Source organism: Cetorhinus maximus, chromosome 18 (genome assembly GCF_964194155.1).
Source record: "Cetorhinus maximus chromosome 18, sCetMax3.hap1.1, whole genome shotgun sequence".
In the NCBI taxonomy this organism is placed as follows: Eukaryota; Metazoa; Chordata; class Chondrichthyes; order Lamniformes; family Cetorhinidae; genus Cetorhinus; species Cetorhinus maximus.
This window is the reverse complement of record NC_135896.1, coordinates 43,915,443-43,934,096: the sequence shown is the minus strand read 5'-3', so window position 1 is coordinate 43,934,096 and position 18,654 is coordinate 43,915,443. Positions and strand designations below refer to the sequence as shown.

The window sequence follows — 18,654 nt, the reverse complement described above, 5'->3', positions numbered from 1 at the left end:
CTGGCCTACAGATGACTCCAGTGTGACACTATGGGGGGAATTGGGTTAAATTCTGTAAAATCTGAAACCCAAACATAATCCACCACAACTGTACCTAGTTATGGTTTAAACAAGAAGGGTCAGTTGTTCGCGAGGCTGTGTGCCTCAGATTTTAACGGTTTTCTATATTTATTTGTTGAGGGTCAAGTTGCCCAGGACAGCGAAAACCCAGCAACAGAAATGAGGTGAGAACAGCTTGATTCAGCAGTTAAGTGCTTTTTAGCACTGCTTGTAGACTAGGAAGAGCAGGGTAGCTTCCCCTCCGGGCCCTCAAGCTAACCTGTCAGGACCACCTATCATCCCTGTGCTCGCTGTCCTACGTTGACTCATAGTTGGGAAATGCCTCGATTTTAAAAATTGTTTTCAAATCTCTCCTTGGCCTCGCCTCTCCCTATTTCCATTATCACCTCTAGTTCCACAACCCTCCGAGATATAGGTGCTCCTCCAATTCCGGCCTTGTGAGCATCCCTAAGTTTAATCACTTCACCATTGCAGGCCAGGCCTTCAGCTGCCAAGGCCTTAGCTCTGGAATTCCCTCCCTAAACCTCTTGGCCTCTCACCCTCCATTAAGACATTCCTTAAAACCTACCACTTTGACCAAGCTTTTAATCATCTGCTCTAATAATTCCTAACGTGGTGTGGTATCAAGTTTTGTCTGATAGTGCTCCTGTAAAGCACTTTGAGACATTTCACTACATTGAAGGCACTATACAAATACAAGTTGTTGTTGCTATACCAAAAATAAGTACATGGTATCCTGTTGAACTACGTTTGGAGCATATCAAATTGATAACCCTCTTAAATGTGGAAAAAAGGCTTGAGTAAGGCTTGAATTATTAGCTATAAGTCCATATTTATCATATATTTAATTTACACAATTACTATAATTCTACAATGATTAAATGTGTTCTATCAGAACCAGAGATGGTTTCTTTCCTCATTCCCTTCAGCCCTGAAGAAGAGTCATATGTGCTCGAAACGTTACCTCTGTTTCTCTCTCCGCAGATGCTGTCAGACCTAAGTTTTGCCAGCAGTTTCTGTTTTTGTTTCAGATTCCCAACATCCGCAGTATTTTGCTTTTATTATAGAAGACATTCCATTGTGATCAGGAGTGACGACCCTGGTCAATTGTAGCATTCTTATTGCAGCACTGATTATCGTTAAGTCAGTGCACGCAGGTTTTCAGAAATTTACTGAATAAACTTGATGAGCCTCTAAAAAGCCTCTAAAGCTTATGCAATTTAAAATGATTACAATGCATTGTATGCCTGCAGATTCTACAGAAGTACAGCCAAAATATGTCAAAGATGGGAAACGATATGGGCGAAGAACAGCACCAGAATTTCAGGATTCGATGGAAGTCAAAGTCACGGAGCCTTTAGCTGATGGTACACAACCTGAAGATGCTCCTTCCGGGGATAATATTGAGGTGGGCTGAAATTATTTGTGTTGTTAATCAAGTTGTTTTTGAGGAAAATTTCAGTTAATTTAAAACTTTGTTTTGGGGTGCGAGCAAATTCCTAGGCCAATGCTTTTTTTGTCCATGATTTTACACATGGGGAGTCAAGACTAAGTGTGGTCTTCAAGCAGAGTTAGAGGGAGAGGAGATAATCGGACCAAGCATATACATTTAACTTACTGCAAAAGCATATATTGTGTTACTTATTTATGGTGGCAGGAGTAAAAAACGAAACCTGTCTCAGCACTTTGTGTAAGGTTGGAAATGGGGAGGACAACAGTGTGTGGCATTTTCAAATTTAAAACTCTCATCACCTTTTATTTGCTTTAATTTCCCTTCTTACTTGTACTCCCTCTCTCTCTTTTTCAGAAAATCAAAATTTGAGGTGTTAAAAGTGATTCCAAACTTTGCAAATGGTTTATGGGTACTGATACTAATGGACAACATCTTCTTTGGGGACATAAGAATTATTTTACCCAATATAATCAGGCTTCATCGTAGAACTAGCTCAGAAATATACCTTCAGTGGGGCCACAAACAACTGCTGGGCCTGAGAGATGAAAGTAGGGCATCCAAAGAAGAAGTAAAATCCTGAGTAGGCCTTGACATCACGACAGGGGAGCATTTCTCTTTCATCAAAATGTATTCACTGAGTTAAAGCAACTTAGCATTTTATTAGTGATACAGAGATCTCTACCATAATGGCTGCTTTGGGAACAGAGTTATGATTATGGATGAGTGCAGCTCCAACAACACTCAAGAAGCTCAACACCATCTAGGACTGAGCAGCCCACTTGATTGGCACCCTGTCCGCCACCTTAAACATTTACTCTGGGCAGAATTCTCCCTTCGGTGAGTGGGGGCAGGGCCCTTCGCCGACACGTAAAATGACGCGCGGTGATGTTGGGTGGGCCTCCCGATGTCACCGTGCATCATTTAGGTTTTCAGTTCGGCGGTCGCGCAGCTGACTCGGCTGCGCACCTGCCGAACTGTCAAAGGTCTATTAAGACCTATTGAAAAGTAATTAGAACAGTTAAAGGAGCTGCCCGTCCAACCTTAGGATTGGCGGGCTGGCAAAGAGCCCAGGCAGCCTTCAGAAAAAACATGAAACCTCATCCATGGGCGGGATGAGGTTTCATGAGGGTTTTAAAATTTGTATAAAATGTTTAAATAAAAGAAACTGCCATGTCCCAGCTAATGTGACAGTGTCACATGAGGGGACATGTCAGGAAACTTTTTTCCTGCCTTTGATGAACTTTTAAATCTTGAGCAAAGTGCTGCCTCAGGGAGATCTGTGTGCTCTTTCGCGCGGACTCCCGGCTCAGGGAATCCCCCCCCCCCCCGCCCGCACAGGGAGCGCACAGTGCTTCTGGGTGGACATCACGCTGGGCGGGCCTTAATTGGTTCGCCCATGTAAAATGGCGGCGCACCCCTGACCAGGGGCGCTGATCGGGAACCCGCCCACTCTTGCACAACCCCCCCAACAGGGGGAAAATGCTGTCCTCTGATTTTGTTAAACATTTATTCCTCCCAACACCAATGCACAGTGGCAGCAGCGTGTGCTATCTACAAGATGCACTGCAGCAACTCACCAAGGCTCCTTAGACAGCACCTTCCAACCAACAACCTCTACCACTGAGAAGGACAAGGGCAGCAAATGCATGGGAACACTACCTGCAAGTTCCTCTCCAAGTCACACACCATCCTAACATGAAACTGTTTCACTGTTCCTTCACTGTCGCTGGGTCAAAAACCTGGAACTCTCTTCCTAACAGCACTGTGGGTGTATCTACATCACATGGATGCAGCAGTTCAAGAAGGCAGCTCATCACCATCTCCTCAAGGCCTATTAGGGAAGGGCAATAAATGCTGACCTAGCCAGTGATACCCACACCCCATTAACAAATTAAAAATAACACTAGAAGCAACTGCATGAGTTGGGCTGTGAAATCTTGGTTGAACTGCGTGACAGCTGGTGGGCTAGGCTGGGGTAGATGTAATTTTAATTTCAAAGGGACCATGCCTATAGGTCCAAGAGTGGGAGAAGAAGGCATGAGGAGAGCTGAGGGAAGCACAGTTTTTATTTTTAATTTGTGAGCGAGTGGAATTTGAAGGCTGAATGGCAGCAAGAACTTAGAAAGAGGAGAAAATAAAAATAAGATTCAGTTTTAGGAACAAAATTGCAGGGGGTGGGGGGAATAAGAGGGTAAAAGTTACCAGCTGATAATTTTGGTAGACGGCTGAGAAACTTCCTCCAGAGCCACCTGATTGTATGATAATTATGACAGGTTTACATAGGCAAAATCCAGTATAAAGATGGTCATAGGAATTTATAATGGGGGAGGGGAAAATTGTTTCAAAATATGACATTAGAAAGTGCATACAGATGTAGATTTTAATAAAATATAGATAGATACATGTGGAGTGTTTTACATTGAAAAATGGGCTTGAAACCAAAATTGCTTTGTCCCAATGTATGTTTTAACAACTTTTTAACAGAGATCAGGGAGGGACATGCTGCCTATAAGGTTGTACTATTACAGTATGCCTGAAATAGAGACAAATGACAGCTGGAAGCTCTATTTACTTGGGTGAAATTTGATGAATATTTGACTGTTGCAGAACAAGTTGTTAAAACAATTAGCAACAGAAGCTGTTTAAGCAATTAGTTGCTATGATGTTCAGTGACATTACTGTCTGCAAACTGTATGGAGACTACTGTACACTATCTGTATTGAGGTTATTTGTGTCATGCAGCCTCATTATGTTCTACCATTGGTCCCACTGGTTTAGTTACTCTTTCCCAGGAGTTCTGCATCTCTCAATTTGCATATAAGCTGCATGAGCAGCTGGTAGCAAATTTGCTTTCACAGTTATGATGAATATGAAATTTGTTCTGTAGCCAAACAGACTGCCTTGCAGTACACCCAGTCTGACATTGGAGTATATGCTGTGTTTGTTGCGGCCTCATCCAGGATGTGTTCACATTTGTAGAGTTCTCCTGGGCCGGCTCTAAAATACACAGTGGCCTTGTCTATGTTTTAACTAGGTAGTCCAGAGTCCTGGGGAATAAAACTGAAGTGCTGAGTTTGTCTGACTGAGACTGAAGTAAATAGGTGAGGTGATTTTCTTACAATGTAATTATGTCAAGTTAAATAATCTAAAGTTCCATTGGAATATAAAGTTATCTTTGGCATTAGTGATAGCAAATTGATAAAGTCGTCAAAGAAAATGATGTGGAGTGCAAAACGGGCTGTCGATTCACTATGGCAGCATTCTTCAAAAGCAAGTTTTTTCTGGTGATATTCATTGAACAGAGAATAAATTGGTCAGAACTCCTTACTCTTTAAACAGTGTCATGGGATCATTTTCACCCACTGAACACACAGACCGAATGTTAGTTTAACACCCCATCCAAAGGACAGCATCTCTGACAATGCAGTGCTCCTTAAGGACTGCACTTGAGAGTTGGCATTGAGAATTAGTTAGCTCAAGTCCTGGTGTGGGTCTCAAAACAACAGTATTCTCAATCTGAAGTGAGGGAGCTACCAGTTGAGTCAAGTTGACAATAGCCTAATCTATTGGGTTATGGCAGTTTTCCTGACGGGTTACTGCTTCTCTTTTGGCATGATCTTGGCCTGTTATGTCATCCATAAATTTTCCTTTCTCACAATATGAAAATGGCCCTGATGCCTGTTCCTACATTCCTCCTCTTTCGTGGAGGCTGCAATGATCCTTTTGATTTGTTTACTGTTGCTGTGGATTTTCCAGGCTGGCGAGTCTTTGGGAGTTTTATTCTTTGGCAATAAAAATGGGAACTATGTTAATCTTGGGGAATTTTCCATCCCCAGCCCCTCTCCCTTCATCTATCGCTCATTCTTTATATTTTGAGTATGGAATCATACTTTTTAATGGTAACTTGTTATTTTTAAGACTCCTTTCCAGATTTTGAGATTGGACAACTCCACCTCCCGTGTTGGTCTGTTTTATTTTACCTTTTTTTTGGGACTGGCGGACCTGCTGTGTGTTTCTAACTTTTCCTGTATTTATTTTGGACCTTCAGCATTATTTCTCTCTTCCTCCCCTAACCTCCATTTTTGTTGCCTTTTCTCTCCTATGGACTTTCACTGTGCTTTTCAGCATCTTATATATTTACACTTTTTTTCTTCTAAGCCTGTTAATTGCTTCAGTCAATTCATTCCTTCATACAGGTTTCTATTGCTCTGTTACGAGTTTTGCAGATTATTCAATCCATTCATTTATTCTGTGTGGTTAAAGTATATGTTATCTTCATTTCCTATACTTTTTTCTTCTCCCCCACCCTCTCTTCCATCCTACAAAGCTGCTTTAGTATCTTTACTTTTCCCAGAATTGAAAACGCTAACATTCTAGGTATCAGAGCCTATCTTTACAGGTATCAACAGATTTGCAATATTTCCAGTAGTTTCTATTTTTATTTTGTTTGTTCCAGGGTGATTATAATACAAAGAACCTTTGCAATACCTTTTAACTATAAAAATATCAGCAGCCTTTGTACTTGTTGCTAATAAATTTATTAAGCAGCCGCTTATTTTGAAGACAACCAGAGAGTCCACGCTAACATACTCAACTGGAGTATTTGGGGCACTGCACTTCGGGAAGTGTGTAAAGGCTTTAGAAAGGTTGCAGAAAAGATTCTAGGGGTAAGGAACTCCAGTTATGTGGATAGATTGGAGAAATTGTTGTTGCTCCCCGTAGAGAAGATTGAGAAGAAGGGGGTTTAACAGAGGTTTTCAAAATCATGAGGGGCTTAGACAGAGTAAATAGGAAGAAACAGTTCCCATTGGTGGAAGGATCGAGAACTAGAGGACTCCAATTTAAGGTGAATGACAAAAGAACAAAAAGCAACATAAAGAAGAACTTTTAATGCAGCAAGTGGTTAGTGTTCCATGTGCTGTATAAAATGGCTACTGCTCTAAAAGCTTTGTTTATGAAAGATGACATCAGAGGCTACATGAGTATGGCAAGACACAGCATACAAAGGTATATCTCCAAACATAACTCTTTTCATTAAAAAAGTACATGCATTTTTTTCTCTATCATTTGCAAGTTACCCATGTACATGGGGCAGAATTTTCCTGTCAGCGAGCTGGAGGCGGGGCCCACTCGCCGACGGGAAAATGACGCAGGATGATGTCGGGGGGGAACCCCTGATGTCATCCCGCCCCATTTAAATATTCAGGAAGGCGGGGGGACAGTGCAATCAGCTGTCTGTCCGCCGACCTTTAATGGCCAATTGAGGCCATTGACAGGGCAGTTAAATCAATTAAAGGCCCTGCCCGTGCAACCTTAAGGCTGGCGGGAAGGCCAGGAGCCCCAGCGGGCTTCTGAAAAAACATGAAACCTCATCCACTGACGGGATGAGGTTTCATGTCGGTTTTAAAAAACTTTAATAAAGTTTCTGTGATATTTAGTAACATGTCCCATATCGTGTGACATTGTCACATGAGGGGGACATGTTAATGATTTTTTTATTTTTCTATTTTTAAACTTTCAGCCCTGAGACAGCACTTAATCTCAGGGAAATGTGCGCTCTTTCGTGCGCATGCGTGAAAGAGCACACTCTGGCAGTTGGGGAATCCCCCCCACCCCCACCCACACAGGAAGTGCATAGCGCTTCCTGTCGGGCGGCCCGCTGGGCGGGCCTTAATTGGCTCGCCCACTTAAAATGGTGGTGGGGCCCATTTCAGCGGTGGCGATCGGCTGCTGCCCGCCGCCGAGTCGGTGGGGCCCGCCCGCCCATCAAGGGCAAAATTTTACCCATGGTCTATAAAGAAAATCATCACAAATGAGCAAAAAACTGTTCATTTTTGTCTGCCCCACTTTCACCTGTCCCTATGCTTGCATAGCATGCACAGTCTTTAAAGCATTCAGGTCTTCCAGTGGTACATATATGAGTTGTTGGCTGTTCGCCTGGTGTGTTCTGGTTCCTAGGGTGATGTTGCCTCTCCAGGGAATGTTGTTGCCGTGGCGAGTGTTGCTGCTGTGGTAATTGTTGCTGCTGCTGATCCGTTGCACCCATTGGGGAACAGTTGACCTCTGAGATTGATGGTTGTTCAGTTCCTTGTTCAGCTGGCAAAGTCAAATCTTCCTCATCAGTTGCCTGTCTGTTGTGAAAGAGTAGCTTCTCCAGCTGCACCTATATGTCTGCGGTTGTGACAATATATCTGGTTGTTCACTTTCACTGTGTACAATAGAGGTGATTAGTGCTGTACACAGGTTACGAGTTGCCAAGTGGTCTGACTTTTTTGAGTGTGTTGAATGTTTGCACTCTGACTGACTCTCCAGTTCTCAGCTCTGGCAATGATTTGGCAGCTTTATCAAAGCGAAATTTGGCTTTCTGTTTCACTTTGGTTTTATCACTCACTCTTATTACTACTTCTGACTTCAGTAATTTTTTAGTTGTTGGAAGAGTAGTTTGGGTACAATGTGTCATTAGTCGCTGGATTAAGTCCAGGCCTTCTGTAGGTGTGTTTCTTCACTCTAAGATTGCCTTGTACACACCTTGCTGGACCTACTCGATTTTTTTGAACCTTTTTGCAATTTTCACCGCTACCTCAGCCTTTCCATTTGACTGGTGGTAGTGTGGAGATGATGTGTAGTGCTGAGTTTCTCAAACATTTACGAAGCTCCTGAATTCTTCACTCATAAACTGAGGGCATTGTTGCTCATCACAACATTTCAATCATCAGCCACCTCCCAACTCCGCATCCCCTCCATCATGCAGCATTAGATGTGCATGGCCTTTATCCCCTTTTAATCTGGCTAATGCATCATTAATTACTGATTCACAGCAGGCCTCTTATTTATAGCTGTTAGACTATCCGCAGATTTTGCTCATCAGGCACATATGTTTCATGAAGCATGTGACATATGTGGCTGAATTGTGGGGGTCCCACTACTAACACCCCTGGGCTAGTATGCTTTCAGACATTCTGCGATCTCACTGGTAGTTACTGACGTCAGGTGGTTTAACTCCCAGTAGTCTGAATAGTAGTCAACAGTGAAGAGATAATCCATTCCTGTGAAAGCGAAGAGGTTTACTCCAAGCTTCATCCACAGCCTGACTGGGTTGGCATGAGTCATGAGCAGCTCTTTAGTTTGCTTAGCTTGATGTTCGTTACAAGCACTGCACAGGCTGATGTGGTCCTTAATGTCATTCCTCATGTTTGGCCAGTAGAGAGCTTCTCTTCCCTCCCTCAGACTGGACTCGATTCCTTTGTGGCTTGCATGGATGTGCTTCAGCATCTCTTTTCTCATCTCTTAGGGATAATGACTCTAGTTCCTTTGTAAGATCTGCCACCTTGGGCAATCACTTCATCTCTGTATGCCCAATACTCTCTCATAGCAACAAGTGTGCCGTCGATAGTTTCAGGCCATCTTTTCATCACTACTTCCTGTAGCACTTGAAGAGTTGTATCTCGTTTTGTAGTTTGCTTGATCTGAGCAAGATGCTTGTCTGGAGGGATCTGTTCAGTAGTAAATGGCTTTGTGTCCTGTGAAATACTGCAAATCTCTTCTGGCACCTGAAGAGTTATCAGTCCAAACTTTTGACTTGTTTCAGTGAAGATGAGGGGATTTTGCTTTGTGTTTACTATCTAGAACTGCAGATCTTCTTTCTTCCCATTATATTGGACTCTCAACTCAGTTTGTCATGGAGTGAGCATCATCCCATAAGCCTCAAGTTTCCCATTGAAAGTTTCATTTTTGAGTCACCATCTTGAGCAACTCCACACAGATCTACGAAGCTCATGATGTTGTACATAGCACTGATGTCTTATCTGACACTTCACGTTAACTTGATGCTCTCCTGCGGTCATCATCCTAATAGTCACAAACCTTTTTTTAATCTTGACGGTGCCAACCTGTTCTAGGGGTAGAGTGATTCGTCAGAATCATCATCTGACATCTCTCCAGCAACCATCTTTATAGGCTTGCTTTTCATCCTTCCTGTTTCAGCTTCTTAAAGCTAGACCACTACTTTTCCCATGCTGGACGTGCTTCCTCTTCTTTTGTGTGGTATCCCCCACAGCATTATATCTAGTACTTGGGCTTGATCTTTCTGTTGACCCTTCTGTACATTGTCTTTGCTTTTCTTCATTAACTTGTGCCTGGAAAGCTTGGACCGCCTGTCAGCATGGTGCAAAACCTTTTCAGTTCTCCATTCAGTACTCTTTGGCTGATTAATCACTTCAGAACTTCTGCACATGTCAATACCATTTTGAGATTGGGTTTCTTTTCTCCCAGTAGACATGTTCTCCCGATGGGCTCTCCTTGTTCCTCAGGCAATTTTATCTCTGATGAAACCATCCCTCGGTTACCCAAACTCACAAGGTTCAACTAGATGTCTCAGTTCAATCACTTACTGGTCAACATTCTCCCCCTCTTCTTGAGCTCTAGTGTTAAACACATAGAGCAGAACACACTAAGTACAGTAGTGAGTGTGAAAAAGATGTTTTCTACCCGCCGGCCCCAGTGGCGGGTTTTTGCACCATATTGTCTGTTCCTGCTTTATTAATTATGCAGCCACAAGAAACATGCCATCTTGCTGGCGGGCAGCCTCTGAATTGCCCACCACGCTGTTACCTCATCGTTTCCTCACTCCAGGTGCAATATCTAAACTGCAGCCGTGCACACAGTTCTTAATGCTTGCAGCCCAGGACTGCTCCAGTGAAGACATGGCCCTGAAAGCCAAGAAGAGTTCAGTGACCCGTCACTGGAATGCCTTTTGGAGACCTGTCATGATGTCCTCCACGCCCCACTTTGGCCGCAGGAGGTTCAGCAATCTCATCACTCCAGCAAGTGGGGCTTATATTTTGAGGTGCTAAAGTTTTGAAATTAGGTTCCCGAAGTGTGGTGGCAGGAAATGCAGCCCGCCATTGAAGGACGGAATAGACGATTGCAAACTGGTTTCGCGACAGCGTAAAACCGATTTTTGGCCTTCCGCCATATTATCTGCTCATGACCGCCATGACGCCCACTACCAATGGGAGCAGAAAATTCTGGCCATAGTAGCTCTTCAAGGCCTCCAAACTTTCGCAAGACTGTCTTTTCTGCTCCTCAGTGAGTTCTAGAACGCAATACAGCTTGTAGCACCTATAGCATGAAGATGTGCTTTATGCCAAATAATAATTTTAATCCACTGGCTGGAACTTTGAATTGGATTTCTTAAAACAGACTTTTTTAAAAAAACAGAGACTGAAGTGATTTGAACTTGCAGCCCAACGTGGCTTACCCCAATTTGCATTACTATACGTTCCACATTCCAATTAATTGGAGTGGAATCAGTCTGTTTCAAAACCCACCAAAGACAGTGGGCAAAATTTTTGCTCACACCTGCAGTGGAAATCGTGACACGCGGGGGCAGTTAATTTCGTGGGAGGCAAAATATCTGTTTCTCGACAACAGGATAAACTGTTGGAATTTTGTTCTCCCAACTTCCAAAGCGGGTCAAACTTCCCAACGGACAATGTCAGGAACTCCATTTGCATTAGTATCTCCTTTAGTATCTCCTGTCTATTGGTTGAAAGGCACCTTCCAAGAATTAGGTGCCGCCTCCAAATTAAGTTCCCTGCCAGCAAGAATTTAAAACGTTCAGTTTTATGACTGTACATAGGTGGCGTGCCCCTGGTGAGCTCGTCTCTTCCACAACTTTGAGGTCCATGGATGTTGCTTTCTCATTCTTGGGGACCTTGCATAACTTCACTCATATTGAGTGCCATTAGAAAACGCAGCACCAAGGCTGGACAAGGGAAGCAGGCTTACGGAGGAAGGGTAGGGAGAGTGCTCCGGGAAGGTGAGGGGTGCGGGGAAAAGGAGGAGAATATCCAGGGAAATGGGGTGCGGGGGAGGTGAGCATCTAGGGAAAGTAGAAGGGGTGAGTGTCCAGAGAAGGGGGTGGGGGTGTGAGTTTCTGAGGAAGGAATGGATGGTGAGAGTGTCTTAGAGGGCAGGTACTGGGAGGGAGAAACTCAGGGTCCTGGTGATAGTAGAGAACAGCCACAGTCAGAGGGGGGAGTGGGTGCGGTAAGGTGGCAGGTCAAGGGTGAGGGCCTGGTAGGTGAAGCTCTCATCAGGTCGGACGAGGTAGGTAGATCAGATAACCGGAGGGGGCAGGGTCAGGGTGGGCATGGGGACAGTGACAGGTGTCGGCTCTGAGGGAGGTGGAAAAGCACATGGAGGTGGATCATGATAGGATCCAGGGTAATGGGGGGAGGTTCTAGGACAATAAAAGAAGACTGGTGATATTGGATGGGTCTCTGGTGATGGTGGGGGGATGTTGGTGGGTGGGTGGTGGAGTGGTGGAGTGAGCTTAAAAGGTGACGCACATCATTTTTCCAAACTGACCTTGACCACGCAGTTAGTCAGTCAGTGAGATCCTTCGAGAAGGATGGAGGGTCTTTTCAGGTGGATGGAGTTCAAGGTCAGCACATGTGGTCGACTAAAGGGACACCTTAATAGTTATGAGGCAACGGGATGTCAAAGATGCTCTCTTGTATTCTTCTCTTTCTAGTGAAGCCCACATTGCAGCAGGTTTGTCCCTGACTCATGGGTCTCATAACATCGAGATCCCAGCAAGGCATGGAGCTGCCATTCATTCTGTGCCATTTTCCATCTGCTGCAGTCAGAGGCAGGGATGGGTGGATGGAGGGAGGGAGGTGGAATGCCTCCAAAGCTGGCAGAGGGCAGCCAGCTCATGACTCCAAATCTCCATCCGCCCCGGTGAATGGTTGTGGCTGACAAGAGATCATGTGGTTAGTCTTTCAATGCTGCCAAGGCAACGGTCTCTCTAGAGTTTCGAGGGGTAGTGGAGACAAGTGCAAACATGTTCCCTTGAGGCTTCTTGCACATGGTTCTCATTACCCTGGTCAAAGAGCCATTCATACATTTGTGTATGAATGGGAGGAGCACCCATCTCTGGCCCTCCAGGATATCCTTTACCTGGAAGCGGTGAGGTGGGGATGTCACGTCTAGACAGAGGCCAGGTGAAGGGCTGAGCACTGCCTTCTGGCTTTGAGATGGGGGAATCTTGTAAAGGACATGCTCACTTAATTTATCACTTCAGTTTGTTTGCACATCCACTGAGGCGTCAATGCAAACTGCAGGCGGCCCTGCCTCGGTAATGATGAGGAGAAGGAGAGCCCAATGCCGGTTGGCACAGGGCCATGAGGAGCAAGGGCCTGAGCAGCAAGAGGCAGCAGGGCCTCTATTAGGTCAAGAGGCTGGCGAGCATATGCCAGTGCAATGGCAAGCATTGGCCTGACATGGATGTGTTGCCAACGGTGCTCAAGATGAGTGAAAGGCAATGCTGGAGCTACCCTCATATGTCACTGGATGTGGTTGCTCACATATGCCAGCTTCTCCAGTACGAGCTGCAGCCACAAGGACTCTGGAGGAGTAATGCGGAGCTCCTGGCCTGTACTGAGCAGATGGCTGTCTGGGTGCCTTTTAATATGATGCCAGGACCTTCAGCCCCTGAGATAACAGCAGGGGGAACGCACCCGCTCCGCCACATGATTTGCCGAGCTCCTCACCAATGCATAATTAATGGGCTGCAAAGGTGTTCGTGTACCCTGCCACCCAGTGGAATGATGCTGACTTCCCCGCTTGCCAGTTGATATAGTCTCCAGAATGGAAAATTCTACCCAATGACTAGAGGGAAGTGTGAAAAGCTAGCATATCCTGTCTCATGAGCAAGACATCTATGGCTATCACCTGGGGTATTCAACTGTTGGATATGGACCATTAAGACTAATTGTTTAGACAATAGGAACCTGGCTACATTAGCTTCCAGGCATGAGCTAATCAGGTCACCTTTGGAATACAAGGACAATGTCTTGTTTTAAATCCCTGTGGCAGTGGGAGAAGGCAGGTCACATGACAAGCCAACCTTTTGTAGGTTTTAAGCACTTGCTTTCTCAGCAGCACTGAGGACAAGTTGCTTAGAGAGAAGACCCAAGGTGGGGGGGGATTCTCCTGCCTCCCCCTTTCTTCAACCCACATGTTAAGCTTCGAGCCCTGTTTACTGACTGTGATCATCTAGGAATGCCCTGCTGCTGACAGAGATTTCTTAAAAGAATCCAACCCAGCTCTACTGTCTTCCAAAGAACAATCAACTCAGTTATCTACAGCTTTAATTCAGAAGCATCGAGACAATGGAATTCAGCCTGAAGCCAGCCAAGTCACCAAACTGTATACTCTTTTTTTTTGAAGGACTCTAATTTGGCCAACCTATCCTTCCCCACTCTGTAATCAGCATTTGTGTATGTGTGAACTTCGAGTGTGTGTGTGTGCATAAGGTGGTGCATATTTTATTACTTTATTTAGATCGGTTTAAGTATAATAAAGCTAACCTCTTTCTTTGTTAAACTCAATAAAACTTGCCCTTTTGGTCCTTTTATGATCATTGTGCATAAACAGTTAAATACTGAATTGGCAAGTCTATCCTTTTCACACAAAAAGACCTGTTGCAGTCAAACAAGAAGGCAAAGAGGGGAGCCATTTGATCCTTCCTCACATAGTTGTAACACACTCTTTCCCCAGCACTGATAACAGAGTTGGTACAGACTGAAATTTTTATTATTCTCTGCTGTTTTTTACAGGCTCATCTAAGGTATGACTATCCACTCATTTCCAGCTGCACACTTCAGACACCATGTTCCATGTGGTGTGTAAAATAGCTACTGTCCTGAAATGTTTATGTACAAAAAATGACAACAGAGGTCATGTGATTATGGCAAGCCACAGTGTACAATGGTATTTCTCCAAACAGTTATGATCTGAAATGCACTGCCTGAGACTGTGTTGGAGGTAGATTCAATCATGGCTTTCAAAAGGGAATTGGATAAGCACCGGAAGAGAAAACATTTGCAGGACTACAGAGAAAGGGAGTAACTGAGTAACCCTTGCAGAGAGCAGGAATGGACGCAACAGGCCAAATGGTCTCCTATGCTGTAACCATTCTATTATTCTTCCTTCAGCCAAAAAAGTACCTAGAATAATGTATAGGTTAATTTGTCATTCATCACACCATTGTTTTGGCTGAAATAAAAACAGAAAATGCTGGAAAACTCAGCAGGTCTGGCAGCATTTGTGGAGAGTGGAACAGAGTTAACATTTCGAGTCCGTATAACTCTTCTTCAGTGCTAAGGAGAAGTAGAAATGTGATAGATTTTATAGTATTTAAGAGGGGTGGAGCAGGTGGAGTGAAATAGAAGGCCAGGGATAGGTGGGAGCTCAGGAGAGATTGACAAAGATGTCATGGACACAAAACAAAGGGAGCGTTAATGGTAGTGTTAAAGACTAAAGAAGGTGCTGATAGTGGCCTTAAGGTAAGATAGCAGAATGTGTTAATACCAGAACCAAGGGTCAGTACTCTGTGAAAGCACAACATAGAAACAAGTGACAGGTTGTCCTGTGAGGTGTGGGGTGGAGGGCGGTGTTTGGGGAAAAAGGATTTTGAAAATTTTTTTAAGTAAACATATAAATAAAAATTTATAAATGAATATATAAATATAAATAAATAATTTTTTTAAATTGGATTAAAAAAGGGGTAAAGATGGAGGAGCGAGTTCATGATTTGAAGTTGTTGAACTCGATGTTAAGTCCAGAAGGCTGTAAAGTGCCTAATCAGAAGATGAGGTGCTGTTCCTCCAGTTTGCATTGGGCTTCACTGGAACACCGCAGCAAGCCAAGAATGGACATGTGGGCATGAGAGCAAGATGATGTGTTGAAATGGCAAGAGACAGGAAGGTCTGGGTCATGGTTGCAGACTGAATGAAGGTGTTCCACAAAGCGGTCACCCAGTCTGCGTTTAGTCTTCCCAATGTAGAGGAGACCACGTTGGGAGCAGCAAATACAATAGCCCAAACTGAAGGAGGTGTAAGTGAAGCATAGCTTCACCTGAAAGGAGTCTTTGGGGCCTTGGATTGTGAGGAGGGAGGAGATAAAGAGGCAGGTGTTGCACCTCCTGCAATTGGATGGGAAGGGGATGAGGAGCTGGGGGTGTTGGAGGAGTGGACCAGGGTGATGGAGGAGTGGACCAGGGTGTCACGGAGGAACTGTCCCTACGGGATGCTGACAGGAGGTGGTGAGGGAAAGATGTGCTTGGTGGTGGCATCATGCTGGAGTTGGTGGAAATGGCAGAGGCTGATCATCTGAATGCGGAGGCTGGTGGGGTGAAAAGTGAGGACAAGCGGGACCCTATCATGGTTCTGGGAGGGAGGGGAAGAGGTGAGGGCAGAGGTGCAGGAGATGGGCCAGACACAGATGAGGGCCCTGTCAATCACAGCGGGGGGTTCCCTTGGTTAAGGAAAAAGGAAAACATGTCAGAAGCGCTGTTTTAGAAGGTAGCATCATCGTAACAGATACAATGGAGGCAGAGGGACTGGGAGAATGGGATGCGGTCCTTACAGGCAGCAGGATGTGAGAAGCTGTCGTCGAGGTAGCTGCAGGAGTCAGTTGGCTTGTAATGAATATTGTTAGACAGTCTATCAACAAAAATTGAGACAGAGGGGTCAAGAAAGGGAAGGAAAATGTCAGAGATGGACCATGTAAAGGTGAGAGGGGTGGAAAATTGGAAACAAAATCGCTAAATTTTTCGTGGTCCAGAAGAGAGCATAAAATGGCACCATATAGTCATCGATGTACCGAATAAAGACTTGTGGATGGGGGCCTGAGTAGGACTGGAACAAGGAATGTTCCACAAAAAGACAGGCATAACTGGGGCCCAAGCAGGTACACATGGGTTTTTAGGGTCTTGCTATGCACAAAATAACTGCTACATGTAACAGTATGCTTCAAATTAATTCCATGTGTATGAAGTGCCTTAATGCATTTTTAAAGCTTTGAGAGCTACAGTAGTTCTCGCAGCTTTTGACTGAGAGGAAGCATAAAGAAAGAAAGAAATGGCGCCTTTCACAACCTCTGGACTTCCCAAAGTACTTTACAGCCGATGAAATACTTTTGCAATGTAGGAAGCGCTGCAGAAAATTTGCACTAACAATTTAACTAAGCTGGCCATATATATATTTGGGCACACTGCTGATCACATGGGGCATTTTCTGTATGGGGATCATATGTGATTCGTTGTATTCCATAGTATATCCAAGGGACTCGTAGTTAAGTGACCACCACATTCCTTAGAGCATACAGGGAATGAGGATATTCTGTACAATGACAAGAGCAGAGCTGAGAGAGGAATCTCTCACAAACAACATGAATTGTGTGTTGCAGTGTTAGGCTTGCAAAAACCCCTGGAGATTTGTTAAATTAAATATTGATATTCACTGCTGGGAAAGACCTGAATATTTGCTCAATGACTTGGAAGATATAAAGCTGCTTTGATTCTTTGACCATCTTTCTACTTTTTAATTTTATTGAACAGTTGGAAGCAACTGTAAACTAATTAGAGTTTCCTTTTCATCAAAGACATTCAACTGAGCAAAAACAAAGATGGGAACAAATATCTGATTATTCAACCATAAACAATGTATAGGCACAAACTGAAACAGGAGAGTGCCAAGTGTACACAAAATTACTTCTGGTTGATGAGCTCATTCAGATTGTGGTCATGTTACACACAGTCCAGAATTATTTAAGATAACTCGGAGGAAAATGTTTCAAATCTGTAATGTTTACACTAAGTAATTAACACAGCACTGGAAAGAAGGAGCAAAGATGCTTGATGCTGGAGTTCCAGCCTCCACAATGGTAACAAAGCGTGTTCTGTGAGTACAATGTGCAGAAATGTACTTCCATATTTTGAAGTATAATTTGATTCAGTGCTGGACAAAGGGGCTGAAAATGTGGTTCTTATTGATTAATGAAAACTAAATAAACTGACGATGAACATACATTGGCCTCAAACAGTACAGTTTTCCCCCCCTTTTTAGAAAAAGTGTATGCATCAGTAACAGTGGCACGCTTTTTATATAGCTAGTTTGATAAATCAATGTGGTGCACTTGGATTGTTGGTGAACATTTTTTTAAAGTACACTTGTTTTAATGTGTTTTCCCTTTTCTTGATTTTAAGTAATTTTTAAATTTGGAGCTACTGAGCTTGAAAATTTGCATTTAATATTTTTTCACAGTGGTCTCAGTCAGATGCTGCTTGCCCAGTTATGGTTTCCCTCTTTTTTTTTCTTCTCTTAGCTGTCCGTCTGTCACCTGTCTCTAAAATTTTCCATCATTATCCAACTTGCTTAGATTATTATGTGCTTCTATGGCGTAGCTCAGTTTTAATTCCGTAGTCTGCCTGCAGGACATGGTTGTAAGCTTTGAATCAAATCTTCAGAAATCAGGATTTCACTTTCAATATCACTTTAAAAAATATAAATATTTCATCCAATGGTTTTTCTTGTTCACGTTTTTATTTTCTCCTCCTCAATCCCACATAAGTAGGGCAAAATTTTTAGCTCAGTGGTAGGGTGTGTGCCCGACCCGCGTGAGCGTGAAATGACGCACGTTGACGTTGGCTGAGCATGCCAACGTCAACATGCAGTCTCGCGATAGTTCAGTTGGCGGACCCGCGCCAGAGTCTGCAGTTAAAAGGCCTGTTCAGGCCATTAAACAATCAATTAACTTAAATTTTTCACTGCCTGTCCAACCTTATTGGTTGGTGGGCAGGCGAAAAGGCCAAGCGACCTTTGCATTTTTTTTGGAAACCTCATCCACGGGCGGGATGAGGTTTCCAAAAGCAAATAAAATAAAATAAAAGTTTTAAAATTTAATTAATAACATGTCCCTGCTCTGTGACAGAGTAACATGAGGGGACATACTTAATTACATTTTTCAAATCTTTATTTTCTTTAAAACACCTCATCTTCCTGAGGCAGCTCTGTGCCTCAGAGATTTTCAAGCACTCACTCACGCGCTCTCCCTGCTCGTCCTTCTCCCCTCTTCCCTCCCCACCCCATCCCCAACCCCCCACACACAGGCAACGCTGAGCGCTGCCGCTTGCGTTTTACGCTAGACGGGCCTTAATTGGCCCACCAGCATGAAATCGCAGCCCGGCCCCAATCGCAGGCGGCGGTTGGCTTCCTGACCACCCCTGCCAAGCCTGCCCGCCAAGGGCAAAATTCAGCCCATAGTGTTTCCAATTTGAATGGGACATATAA

At 44.0% G+C, this 18,654-nt stretch overlaps 1 protein-coding gene across 2 annotated transcripts in view; it reads left to right on the top strand.

Annotated features, from left to right (window-relative positions):
- Nucleotides 1-18,654, top strand: part of nin (ninein (GSK3B interacting protein)) — a 182,665-nt gene that overhangs the window by 78,712 nt on the left and 85,299 nt on the right. For both annotated transcript variants that reach the window (XM_078562560.1, XM_078562561.1), the window contains exon 4: nt 1,314-1,468. In XM_078562560.1, coding sequence (XP_078418686.1) covers nt 1,314-1,468 — 155 coding nt within the window. The remainder of the gene's footprint in view (nt 1-1,313; nt 1,469-18,654) is intronic.